We start from the raw sequence: 13345 nt of genomic DNA, 5'->3' as shown, positions 1-13345 counted from the left end.
ACAGTGAGCTCAGTTTCATGTTCTGCAGGATTCAGATCAATGATGACAGTTGTACTGTTGTAGTTTCACAGCATGTGGCCAATTGTCGCTCCACAGAATCGGGCCGTGTACTGTATAGTGTCCCTCTGCCACATAATATTTATACTTGCCACCAAACAGCGTGACATCTGGTCTGTGTCCTTTCCACTGGCATCAGGCTACATACTGTATTATGCTTCTCAGTTTTAGGGTTTAAGTGTATGTGAACTCTCTCCTTACAAATTTTTTTTTCTGTATTGTTACTAATACTACGGTGTTTATATTTTACTTTAATTGTGTTAATTTATTTTGTTATGATTTCATCATTATCATATCCAGCATGTTAAACAGTAAGAATGATTTGTATAAAATGCACATTACAAACAAAATGTATCATTATTAGTATTATTATTATTTATTATTATTGTTAATTAACACGTCACTGTCACGGATTGGCCAGGCTCGAACACCAGTCACACCCAGCTATCTCTGTCACCGGAGTATTAACAAACCATCAACTATGGCTTTTGCCTCAATAAACTCCTAATTTTCTTCTTACTATTAGTCAGTAAAGTAGTTGTTAGGTTTAGGTATTGGGTAAAATTGGGGATTTTGAATATGGTCAGTAGGGATATGTATTTTATAAGTACTAATAAACAGCCAATATGTTAATAATAGGTATGCTAATAAGCAACTGGTTACTAGTGAGAATTGGTCCCTATACTAAAGTGTTACCACTTTTCCTCCTATTTCCTTTTTTGTTCCCTTATATATGGGCTTATCTCATAAAAATATTACATACTGCACCTATGACTGCTTTGCAGACCAGCATATTCCCAAACGCCAACTTTTGGTCAGAGCTCTTACAGCACAGTTGCAGAGCCAGTGGGGTGGTCGGCATACAGACTAGGATCTGTCTGGTGTTGGAAGATTGGTTAGGACCTCCAACAATTGCCAGATACTTTAGTGTATAAGAGAGCTGTATTGAAACTGTTGTAAAATAGTATAAAACCTATTTCAATTAAATGTATTTATTTGCCAGAGTTCTGTATTAAAGGAGAACTCCACTTTCAGAACAACAATTTACAAAAAATGTACTCACCCCCTTGTCATCCAAGATGTTCATGTCTTTCTGTCTTCAGTCGTAAAGAAATTATGGTTTTTGAGGAAAGCATTTCAGGGTTTTTCTCCATATAATGGACTTCATGGTGCCCCAATTTTGAACTTCCAAAATGTAGTTTAAATGCAGCTTCAAAGGGCTCTAAACAATCCCAGCAGAGGAAGAAGGGTCTTATCTAGCGAAATGATTGTTCTTTTTTTTTTTCAGAAAATAAAAATGTTTACTTTTTGAGCACAAAAGCTTGTGTAGCAACAAGCTCTGGCATGTGTGTCCATGACACTATGTACTATTGAATTATGTCGAAAGGTCACACGGAACGTAGGTGGAACTACAGACCCAGTGTTTACAAAGCGAACACGCAAAGACTAACAAAGTGCAAGTAAGTCAAATGCTGTTTACAAACAAAAAGGTACAAAGATGTCAGACAATTCTTAAGTTGTAGGAGAAAATGAGATGGAGTTTTTCGCCATACTCTTTTTGAGCTGGAGTAAACAGACAATGAACTTAGAAGTGATTCGTAGTGTCGTTGACGCGCATCCCAGAACCTGTGGTACTTTTTATTTTTTTGGAAAAAATGACTGATCGTTTCTATAACGTGAGATGGGCGCCACCATGTTTGTTCACGCTGTCGTTCAGGGAGTCCTGTCAGCCGGATTTACAGCCCGTAAATTCACCAGTTTCTCCTGAAATACATGCAAGTAAGTGGCTGGTGAACTGGAAAAGGAATGAAGTGTATTATATCATTACATACACTATATGTATCTGATATGAATCAAATACGTCGGCAAATTATACTTGAATGGATTGTTATTGCTGCTTCCATAGACATCCGTGTGTATTTTACAAACTCTAAATGTATTGTTTAACTAGCACTTATGTGTATTTAAATATCTGAAACCTAAAATAAACGTTATGTAGTTGAAAACTGCATAATTGTAATTATATAACAAGTGCAATGCGCGTCTCTCTCTGGCTCAGTGCCAGCCAATGCGTGAAAACTTAGTTTGAGTTTGGCAGTTGCATGACGTCACCGAACGTTCTAAAACCCAGATGTGGGACCGTACTCCCAGGGGCACAGAAATACGAATTCCATATGTGGGACCGTACCGCTCAAAGGGTTAAATGCAGCTTCAAAGGCTCTGAGCAATCCCAGGTGAAGAAGAAGGGTCTTATCTAGTGAAACGATCTGTCATTTTTTTCAAAAAATAACAATTTGTATACTTTTTAATCACAAAAGCTTGTGTAGCACTAACTCTGGGATGTGCATCCACGACACTATGAATCAAAAAGGTAGAGTATGGCAAAAAACTCAGCTTCAGAATCATCCGACATTGTTGTACCTTTTTGCTTGTAAACAGCGTTTGACTTACTTGCAGTTCCTTAGTCTTTGCGCGTTCGCTTCGTAAAAACTGGGTCTGTAGTTTCGCCTAAGCTTTTGACATGATTCAATAGTACGTAGTGTCATGGACGCGCATCCCAGAGCTTGTGCTATATGAGCTTTTTTTACTTAAAAGTATACACATTTTTATTTTCCAAAAATAAAATGACTATCGCTAGATAAGACCCTTCTTCCTCGACTAGGATTGTTTAGAGCCCTTTAAAGCTGCATTTAAACTACGTTTTGGAAGTTCAAAATCAGGGCACCAATGAAGTCCATTACAAGGAGAAAAATCCTGAAATGCTTTCCTCAAAAACCATAATTTCTTCATGACTGAAGACAGAAAAACATGAACACCTTGGACGACAGGGGGGTAAGTACTTTTTTTTTTGTAAATTGTTGTTCTGAAAGTGGAGTTCTCCTTTAAATTATGTGGTTTCATGTTTCACACTGCTCATAGCATAACTTTGCCTGGGGTTTTCAATGAAAGATACCCTATGTAACTTTTGTGACTCTAGCAGTTCATCAATAAAACTGCATGCATCTTGCAGAAGAATTTTGTAACCAGAGCTACTTCTCCTTGTTTTTAGGATTGGCCTGACAGGTCTGAAATAGTCTGAATATAAACGCTTATCATAGACTCACCGCATCGATTCAGGAAAAGGAAAAAAACATGGTTTGAAGATGGATTCATGGTGTACTTATTAATTATGTGAATTTTGTTCATTATAAAAATAAGTTAAAAGCATCTCCTGAATACATGTATAATTTTGAAAAACTATATAATAATATATGTAATAAAACTTTGAAAAGTATTATAAAAAGGCAAATGAGAATTCACGAAACAGAGCGTGTTATATTTAAGATTTATTTTCTGAGTTGACAGACTAAAACAGCATTTGTTGTCTCTTGCTCAACATAATATAAACACAAAATCATTTAAAAAAATGTAACACTTATCAAACGGGAAATAAAATTCAAAAGCTGTGCTTTATTGTATATATTTACTGCTACTGATCACTATATATGAAAGCCAAAGCAACTTAAATTGTTCAATAAACATTTTCATCAGTGTTACAGAATATTTGCCAAATTAACATGCACTGTATGTCTTCACACAGGTATCCGTAATTGTTGAGGTTGAGTTAAACTGCATGAAGTTTCTTAGACTTATTGAAGTCACAGTCATTGTTTCTTGTCAAGATCGGTCTTTCCCCACCACCTGCCTCGCTCTTTCCAAAAGGCTTCCAGTTTATATTTAGATGCAGAGAGCGGCATTTTAATGATGAAAATCATGCAGCGCATTTTCTGTCTATGGCTTCGGCAGCAAGGGTTGCACATGGCTGGCAACATCATTGAAGGAGAACGGGAAATAGCTGGGAACTTCATCCCCAGGGAAAGACACAAGCTGGGCACCCTGACAATTGGCATGTTCGTATAAAACCCAGACACCACCTTTCACTTTGTGGGAGGAAGCGACGTCACTGAAGTTAATGCTGTGAAGACAGGTTTCTTGGCGTAGGGTCACACTTCTTCCTTGATAGTTCGCGTCCTCAAACAGCTGGATTTCAGGGTTGTCCAAGTCATCTGTGATGATCTTGAGGGAAGAAAACATTCCCTTGTCATCAAGAGTAGCATACTCTCCTTCTTGAAACACCCGTTGCTTTCCAGCAAAATTCTTGTCGTAATATGCCACCCATGGTGCGCCAATAACTTTGAGAGATGAAATGACTTTGCTGAAGCCCTTTTCTTCTAAGTTGTGGACATCATTCTTGAATTCAGCTGTTCTGCCCTTGAAGCCCTCTTCGGGAAAAACAACAATCTTGCTCATTTTGAACAATCGCTGGAGCAGATTGGAGGCTGAAGATTTCAAGTGCTTCTTTATCAGCTTCTCGTGGTTCTGCCTGGAAAAGTGACTGAAATGGTGTGGAGTGCTGCCTTTTTAAAATCAAAATTACACCAAAGTGGGCGTTGACAAGGTTATGACAGTAGATCTGTCATAGATATGGCAGTAGATATGACATGTAGATCTGGCAGCTGAGAAACAAACAGCTCCTTGGCTGTCTGTCATATGTTTACTGCTTAAATGTGCTCTATACAAGTTGCATGCCAAAGCTATATGGTAAAAACAAACAGACTTTCCGATGTGGAAAGATTACTTGCACATGATTCAGTTGCAGTTTCACTCTGTCTTAGAAGGGTTCAATCTGAGCAGATTTTGAGCAGATGATTTTACCATCGCTGATATTGTCAGAGCACACTTCCACAGTACATTTAGCATCTGGCTCATATTCACAATCTCAACCATATTCTCAAAACTATCATTTTCATTGACTTCAAAAATGAATATTTTGATTGCTGGCAGCTTATTCACCACATCCACCATCACATTACACTGACATTTGTGAAAAAGAAAAGAAAGTGAAAGTAACAACATATTGTCAAGTATGGTGACCCATACTCAAAATTGGTCCTCTGCATTGAACCCATCACAAGTGCACACACGCACTGTGAACACACACCCAGAGCAGTGTGGGAGCCATTGCTCCAGCACCCAGAGCAATTGGGGGTTCGGTGCCTTGCTCAAGGGCACTTCAGTCATGGTATTGAAGGTGGAAAGAGCGCTGTTTATTCACAATCCCTACCTTCAATTCCTGCTGGTGCAGGAAACAAACCAGCAACCTTTGGGTTATAAGCCCAACTCTCTAACCATTAGGCCATAACTTGTATCGCTTATAGTAATTGTTCTGCAGTAAAGCCACTAAAACAAGTACAGTTTTTGCATGATTTTCGTTCGTTTTATGCCTGTTGTAATTATGAGTGAAATATCACATCATTATTGTCTATCAAACGCTGCTACCTCGAGGAATAAAGGTGAATTGCATGTATTGAGTCAGATATTTAAATATTGTTGCACAGGAAAAACAAAACAAAACAAACAAATATATGCAAAAAAAAATCCATCTGACATCTTTCTTTAAAAATGCATTTTTATCAGGATCCGATGTATAGGTTTCTATGTAAGTACTGGTACTTCTGATTGGCCTGGGATTTTAGCGAGTTTAAAGTAAAAGTATTTGATGGATATATAATATGTGTCGAGAGTATTCACTCAGTATCATTATCTCATTTTTGACCGAGATGGTTTTAAGTTGGTTTTGCATATGAACTCTTCATATGTATATGTGTATAATATATATATATATATATATATATATATGTGTGTGTGTGTGTGTGTGTGTGTGTGTGTATAAAGAAATAAACGAACTAAGAACTTGCTTTGTTCTGTTGCCTCTCTAGGAAAGTACTGGTCTCTTCTGCCATCAAACCAAGGCCAAGGCTCCAAGACCTTCTGTCGTCATTCTGAAGGTCTGGCTATGTGAGACACATAAATCATATAGGCAAAACATAATTTACAGGATTATATCAGCTGGGTGAAATTTTAGTGGGTTTGTTTTTTTGGACTGTTGCATAAGAAAGAGCCTATGGGTGTGAATTACCTTGCAACATGTCCTGCCAAAAATATGTAAAGCAGCAGGCACCTCCAGTATTTACACAAATGACTGCCTTCAAAGCATCATGAAGCAGAGACTGTCTGATGCAGGTCTTAAATCAAGGGAAATTATTAAAGAACCATGTCTAATATCAGCACAGTGCATGCACAATAAATGTACATGTTCAATTAAATGTAAACATTTATATAAAAAAATACAAAATTAATCCCTTACTCTAGGAAGCATTCTAACAGCCATTTCTACTGTTTAACTTGTTTTGATATTATATTATTGTCTGTAAAGATATTTTGGTTACATTTTACAAATGATATACTTTAGCTGTAAAAGCAGTACAAGTGTTTAAGTTAATAATATTTTATTGATTAAATACATTATTAAATATTATTTATAACCATAACCCACTCTACTTTAAAGTTGACTTAGAGCCCTATTAGAACAGGATTAGTTTTACAGGGGTAAATGGTGTAATGTAATTTTACATGACATCTGTAATATTACGTTTCCAAATGGTGCATAACCACAACATTTGGGAATAGATTTATCAAATAGTTGTAAATAAATGTCCAAATGTTGAGGAAGATTTTGGAGGCTGAGTGAGGATCATATGCATAACTAACTGAGGAAAGGGTCATATGGACATATGGATAATCAAAGTTTGAAAGAAGAATGTCAGTCTGAATTTGAAGGTAGGTCTACTATTTAATTTAATTTCTGTCTGCTGGTATATGCTGTTGGTATTCATGATTTTGATAAGTAGTAGGCCAATTTACAAAGCTGTTGATTTTTTTTAAAAAACAAAAGTATGCGTTAAGTATAAACCAATGCTGATGGTTCTGCTTGTTAAGGCATATAAAAAAAGACATTGTCATGTAGCAGTTGTCTGCTACTTGTTTAAAGTGGTCATCGGATGCCCATTTTCCACATGTTGATATGATTCTTTAGGGTCTTAATGAAATGTCTATAACGTACTTTGGTTAAAAATTAGCAGATGATTTTACCATCGCTGATATTGTCAGAGCACACTTCCACAGTACATTTAGCATCTGGCTCATATTCACAATCTCAACCATATTCTCAAAACTATCATTTTCATTGACTTCAAAAATGAATATTTTGATTGCTGGCAGCTTATTCACCACATCCACCATCACATTACACTGACATTTGTGAAAAAGAAAAGAAAGTGAAAGTAACAACATATTGTCAAGTATGGTGACCCATACTCAAAATTGGTCCTCTGCATTGAACCCATCACAAGTGCACACACGCACTGTGAACACACACCCAGAGCAGTGTGGGAGCCATTGCTCCAGCACCCAGAGCAATTGGGGGTTCGGTGCCTTGCTCAAGGGCACTTCAGTCATGGTATTGAAGGTGGAAAGAGCGCTGTTTATTCACAATCCCTACCTTCAATTCCTGCTGGTGCAGGAAACAAACCAGCAACCTTTGGGTTATAAGCCCAACTCTCTAACCATTAGGCCATAACTTGTATCGCTTATAGTAATTGTTCTGCAGTAAAGCCACTAAAACAAGTACAGTTTTTGCATGATTTTCGTTCGTTTTATGCCTGTTGTAATTATGAGTGAAATATCACATCATTATTGTCTATCAAACGCTGCTACCTCGAGGAATAAAGGTGAATTGCATGTATTGAGTCAGATATTTAAATATTGTTGCACAGGAAAAACAAAACAAAACAAACAAATATATGCAAAAAAAAATCCATCTGACATCTTTCTTTAAAAATGCATTTTTATCAGGATCCGATGTATAGGTTTCTATGTAAGTACTGGTACTTCTGATTGGCCTGGGATTTTAGCGAGTTTAAAGTAAAAGTATTTGATGGATATATAATATGTGTCGAGAGTATTCACTCAGTATCATTATCTCATTTTTGACCGAGATGGTTTTAAGTTGGTTTTGCATATGAACTCTTCATATGTATATGTGTATAATATATATATATATATATATATATATATGTGTGTGTGTGTGTGTGTGTGTGTGTGTGTATAAAGAAATAAACGAACTAAGAACTTGCTTTGTTCTGTTGCCTCTCTAGGAAAGTACTGGTCTCTTCTGCCATCAAACCAAGGCCAAGGCTCCAAGACCTTCTGTCGTCATTCTGAAGGTCTGGCTATGTGAGACACATAAATCATATAGGCAAAACATAATTTACAGGATTATATCAGCTGGGTGAAATTTTAGTGGGTTTGTTTTTTTGGACTGTTGCATAAGAAAGAGCCTATGGGTGTGAATTACCTTGCAACATGTCCTGCCAAAAATATGTAAAGCAGCAGGCACCTCCAGTATTTACACAAATGACTGCCTTCAAAGCATCATGAAGCAGAGACTGTCTGATGCAGGTCTTAAATCAAGGGAAATTATTAAAGAACCATGTCTAATATCAGCACAGTGCATGCACAATAAATGTACATGTTCAATTAAATGTAAACATTTATATAAAAAAATACAAAATTAATCCCTTACTCTAGGAAGCATTCTAACAGCCATTTCTACTGTTTAACTTGTTTTGATATTATATTATTGTCTGTAAAGATATTTTGGTTACATTTTACAAATGATATACTTTAGCTGTAAAAGCAGTACAAGTGTTTAAGTTAATAATATTTTATTGATTAAATACATTATTAAATATTATTTATAACCATAACCCACTCTACTTTAAAGTTGACTTAGAGCCCTATTAGAACAGGATTAGTTTTACAGGGGTAAATGGTGTAATGTAATTTTACATGACATCTGTAATATTACGTTTCCAAATGGTGCATAACCACAACATTTGGGAATAGATTTATCAAATAGTTGTAAATAAATGTCCAAATGTTGAGGAAGATTTTGGAGGCTGAGTGAGGATCATATGCATAACTAACTGAGGAAAGGGTCATATGGACATATGGATAATCAAAGTTTGAAAGAAGAATGTCAGTCTGAATTTGAAGGTAGGTCTACTATTTAATTTAATTTCTGTCTGCTGGTATATGCTGTTGGTATTCATGATTTTGATAAGTAGTAGGCCAATTTACAAAGCTGTTGATTTTTTTTAAAAAACAAAAGTATGCGTTAAGTATAAACCAATGCTGATGGTTCTGCTTGTTAAGGCATATAAAAAAAGACATTGTCATGTAGCAGTTGTCTGCTACTTGTTTAAAGTGGTCATCGGATGCCCATTTTCCACATGTTGATATGATTCTTTAGGGTCTTAATGAAATGTCTATAACGTACTTTGGTTAAAAATTCTCAATGGTAGTGTAAAACAACACCCTTTTTACCTTGCCAAAATCAGCTCTGCAATGATCATCCCATTCTGGTCGAGGCTGCTTTAAATGCAAATGAGCTCTGCTCGCCCTGCCCCTCTCCTCTCTCTGTGGATTGACGACCCTGTTTACTTTAGGCACATTTAACTGCATTTAGCCGCTAAACTTGCTAATTAGCACACTATTAGGAAAGGCGATCACAAAGATTCATAAAAAAACCTTTATAGGCACTTCTGCTGTAAGTGAAGCTGGATCACGAATGATTTGCGTGAACATAGTTGGATATATGTAGATCGGGAGGTGCATTCCCTTCACAAACAAACGTAATGTACTGCATCTTCAGCGGCTCAGATATTGGGGGTAAATGACGACCACTACGTTCATTATTAGAATTAAAGGTAACACTTTACTTGACACTTTAAACTGACTCACCCCTCTTCTGATACTCTGAAAATATTGGATCATGAACTCATCGTGAGCAAAGTCATATTGTGCTTTCAATTTTAGTTCATTTGACTGATACTTTGCCAAAGCAGTGGCACAAAACAACATTGTTACACTATGAAAAAATAGTAAATATTAATCACTGCATAAAAAATAGGGCCCCTTATTTATTTATTTTTTTTTCCAAATTCCTTTTTTTTTTGGTAAATTCTGTTTGTTTTTTTTTGTTTTTTTTTAGTTTAAATTTTTCTGGACTCCTTTTTAATGGGTAAATGAAATTTTATTAATAGAAAACATGCCTAATTAATTAAAACAATGAAACTTATACAATTTAACGCCAATTTATCAAAAGTTAAGTTATGTTTAGGGCCCTATGAAGTGTTTTATTTTTTTCTCCCCTTATATTTTTTCATCGTTACCAGATTTGTTTTACTTTGTCTATTTATTTAAATGCATAAAACAACTTTTATTTATTTCTACAACAGCCTTCTCTGTTGTGTATTTAAATTTTTCTGGTTATGAAATAAAGGCATAAAATATTAATTTATCTTTTAATTCATGAAAATTACATTTTATTTTTGGCAAATAAAGTGGATGTACTAGTAAAATTTTAAAGATGAAGCACATATTGTTTAACAAAGTTTTATTAACTTTTCAACAGTAGTAGTAGTATTACGGTAGGTACATACATTCTACTGAATAATAGTAATATATTTCTGCCACAATCTTTATACAAGCTAAACCGAACTTTTATTTTGACAGGTTTCCATGAATACCTTTACGTTTCTGTGATTAAAACCTAGTTTACTCAAATGAAACCGTGAACTGCTCACGAAGAACTCTCAAAGCAATTCTGGAGATGTTGTTCTTGCATTTTTTTTATGGCAGACGCTGAAATCACCGCGAGCATGATGCGCGCTTGTGTGTAGTAAAGGAAACCACGCCTGCGTCTGCACCATTTATTCATAATAAGACACGCAGAACATTCAGGATTCATTTTTAAATGGTATTTTGCGGCATCATATTTACAGATACTAGTCTATGTCGCGATTCATCATACAGCTATACAAAAACATTCGGGGCTAAAGAAAAATCTTTCGGGGCTCGAGCCCCGAATGATGAGCCCTAACGACGCCCCTGATGAAGTCCATCCATTTAATAACATTAATAAAAATGATAATTTATGCTCCTTAGTGGCTATGCCATTATAGCATACTGTTTCATAATGCACTATAATGGATAGCATCTAACTACAATTCACATTTATGCAGAGAAAATACTATTTGAAAAAGTTAATAGAATCTATTGCTATTTGCACTTAGTGATCCTGGATCTCTTGCAGGAGTTGTACTGGGTCCTGCAACCTCCCCTCGACTATCAGGTGAAGATTCTGTTGTGGTAGGTGCAGAGTCTTGCTCAAGGTAGTTGGAAGAAGTGCTGGGTGCTGTAAAGACAACAATATATTTATACACAATTACTGATCTTTAAAGGGGTCATCGGATGCTAAGTTCACTTTTTCATGTTGTTTGAACATTAATGTGTGTTGGCAGTGTATGTACAAATCTACCCTATAATGATAAAAATCCATGCAAAGTTTTTTTTTTTTTTTTTTAAATTAATCTGTAAAAATAATATCCCCTTTTTCAAATCGAGCCGTTCTCAGATGCCTGTCGTTGTGGCGTCACACCGACAGAGGCCACTCCCATAGTCTTACCTCAGATCAGTTGTAACAGTCCACCCTCTTTGTTTCAATGCTGGAGCAGGGATGTAAGTTAGACAAGAATATCTCCGATTGAGCGACTGAGATGTTGTGTTGCTGGATGTAATAATGAACATAGTGGTCATCATTTACTCCTGACATCTGAGCTGCTGAAGATACAGTGGATTACATTAGTTTGTGAAGGGAATGCCCCCCCGATCTACATATATCCGTCTATGTTCACGCAACTATGACCACACTCACCCTCCTCTCTTGCCAGTGAGCAGCAGAGGGTGGTTGGAGAGTGCTATCAAAACATACTACTCAAGCAACCTTTGCCCAATAGCAGGTAAGTGTCACATACACTCAACAGATACTCAGATCCCTCTTCAGACTGGCTATGAGATGCCCAAGCGGCGTCCTTTTTGCCCCCTCTGCTGCCCCACTGATCCACTGACTCCCAGGCAATCCTGAGGCCCGGCCCAGCTATGTGCACAAGATTTCCACTACTCCCTTCAGGGATCAGGTGCCTGCAAGTGCTGCCCCCAGAGGAGGCAGACCCAGCCCTAGATTTGCTTTGTCTTATCCGAACCTTAAGATGGTATGTGGTGCAGACACAAAGCTTCAGGACTTCAGATCAGCTCTTTATCTGTTATGGAGGCCAGAAGAAGGGGAATGTCATCTCCAAGAACGTCTCGGGTTACTTGACTGTAACCCTGTTCCCTTAAAAAGCGGGAACGAGATGCTGCGTATCAATACGCTAATGAGAACAATCTTTGTTCGACTGGTTGTGAAGCATGTGTGTCAAACACGCCAAGAATTGGCCTAAATAACCTCGGCAGGTGACGTCATTGATTACATGCACCTGAGGGTTATAAATAGGTGTGAGACGTACAAATCTTCAGGTTACAGCTTTGTCTGAAGAGACGTCCAGGCACGCAGTGCGGCATTGAGGCGCAGCATCTCGTTCCCGCTTTTTAAGGGAACAGGGTTACAGTCAAGTAACCCGAGACGTTCCCTACCAAAAGCTACACTCGATGCTGTGTATCAATACGCTAATGGGAACGAGAATACCAACGCCGCTGCACTGGAAGTGTCTGGACCCATCAAGGTTGTGTAGTGTGTGCGCACAAACATCGAAGAGGTCTCAGACATGACTCTGGGATGTTGGCTCAAGGACATGAGAGCCCGGAGCATCATGGACATCCAAATTATAGAGTCTGCGAAATGTGTGCGGAGAGGTCCAGCCTGCCGAACCACACACTTGCTGCAAGGGGACACTGTCAGAGCCTTAATATAGAATGCAACCCACCTGGTTGAATGGGCCCAACTCCTAGAGAGGAAGCTTGACCGCGTTCCTCGTAGGCTAGGGCAACAACATCCCTCACCCAGTGTGACATTGTTAGTCTAATGGCAGCCATAGTATATGAAAAGCTGCTCTAATTTACACCACTAGCTAGTGCGGTGGATGTAAATCTTAAGAGCATGTACTGGACACAGTAGGTGAAGTCCTTCTTGCTCCGGTGTCATCAATGGCGGAGGGCAGAAGGCTTCAAGAATGGCTGGATAAAAGGGTAAGGATGCAAATAGCTTTGACCAGCCCAGGGGCAAAGCCTTTTCAGGTTGAAAAGACTGACAGAACCTGCAAATCCCCATTTCTCCTCAAAGAAGTGATAGCCATGAGAAAAACCATCTTCAGAGTCAGAGACCTGACAGGCGCTGACTCTAGTGGTTCAAAATAGGGTCTCAACTAGACCCTTAGAGCACTAAGGCCAAGTCCCACGAAGGGACTGTCGCTCTGGTGAGCAGCCTCAACCACTTAGCTCCATCAAAGTGGCGACCAGCTCAGGGGCAAAGCCTAAGCAGGATGACAAGACTGACAGAGCCTGCAAA

The 13345-nt window shown here is 37.8% G+C and overlaps 1 protein-coding gene across 1 annotated transcript; it reads right to left on the bottom strand.

Annotated features, from left to right (window-relative positions):
* Positions 1-3487: 3487 nt before the first annotated feature.
* On the bottom strand, positions 3488-12852 carry LOC127157494 (epidermal differentiation-specific protein). Its single transcript, XM_051100754.1, has 3 exons — positions 12765-12852; positions 11072-11197; positions 3488-4454 (listed from the first exon to the last, which is right to left on the bottom strand). The coding sequence occupies exons 1-3, from the start codon at positions 12850-12852 to the stop codon at positions 3829-3831; spliced, it is 840 nt and encodes a 279-aa protein (XP_050956711.1). The 3' UTR covers positions 3488-3828.
* Positions 12853-13345: the final 493 nt, after the last annotated feature.

Source organism: Labeo rohita, unplaced genomic scaffold (assembly GCF_022985175.1).
Source record: "Labeo rohita strain BAU-BD-2019 unplaced genomic scaffold, IGBB_LRoh.1.0 scaffold_1090, whole genome shotgun sequence".
In the NCBI taxonomy this organism is placed as follows: domain Eukaryota; kingdom Metazoa; phylum Chordata; class Actinopteri; order Cypriniformes; family Cyprinidae; genus Labeo; species Labeo rohita.
The sequence above is the reverse complement of the archived record's forward strand: the minus strand, read 5'-3'. Positions and strand labels throughout refer to the sequence as shown.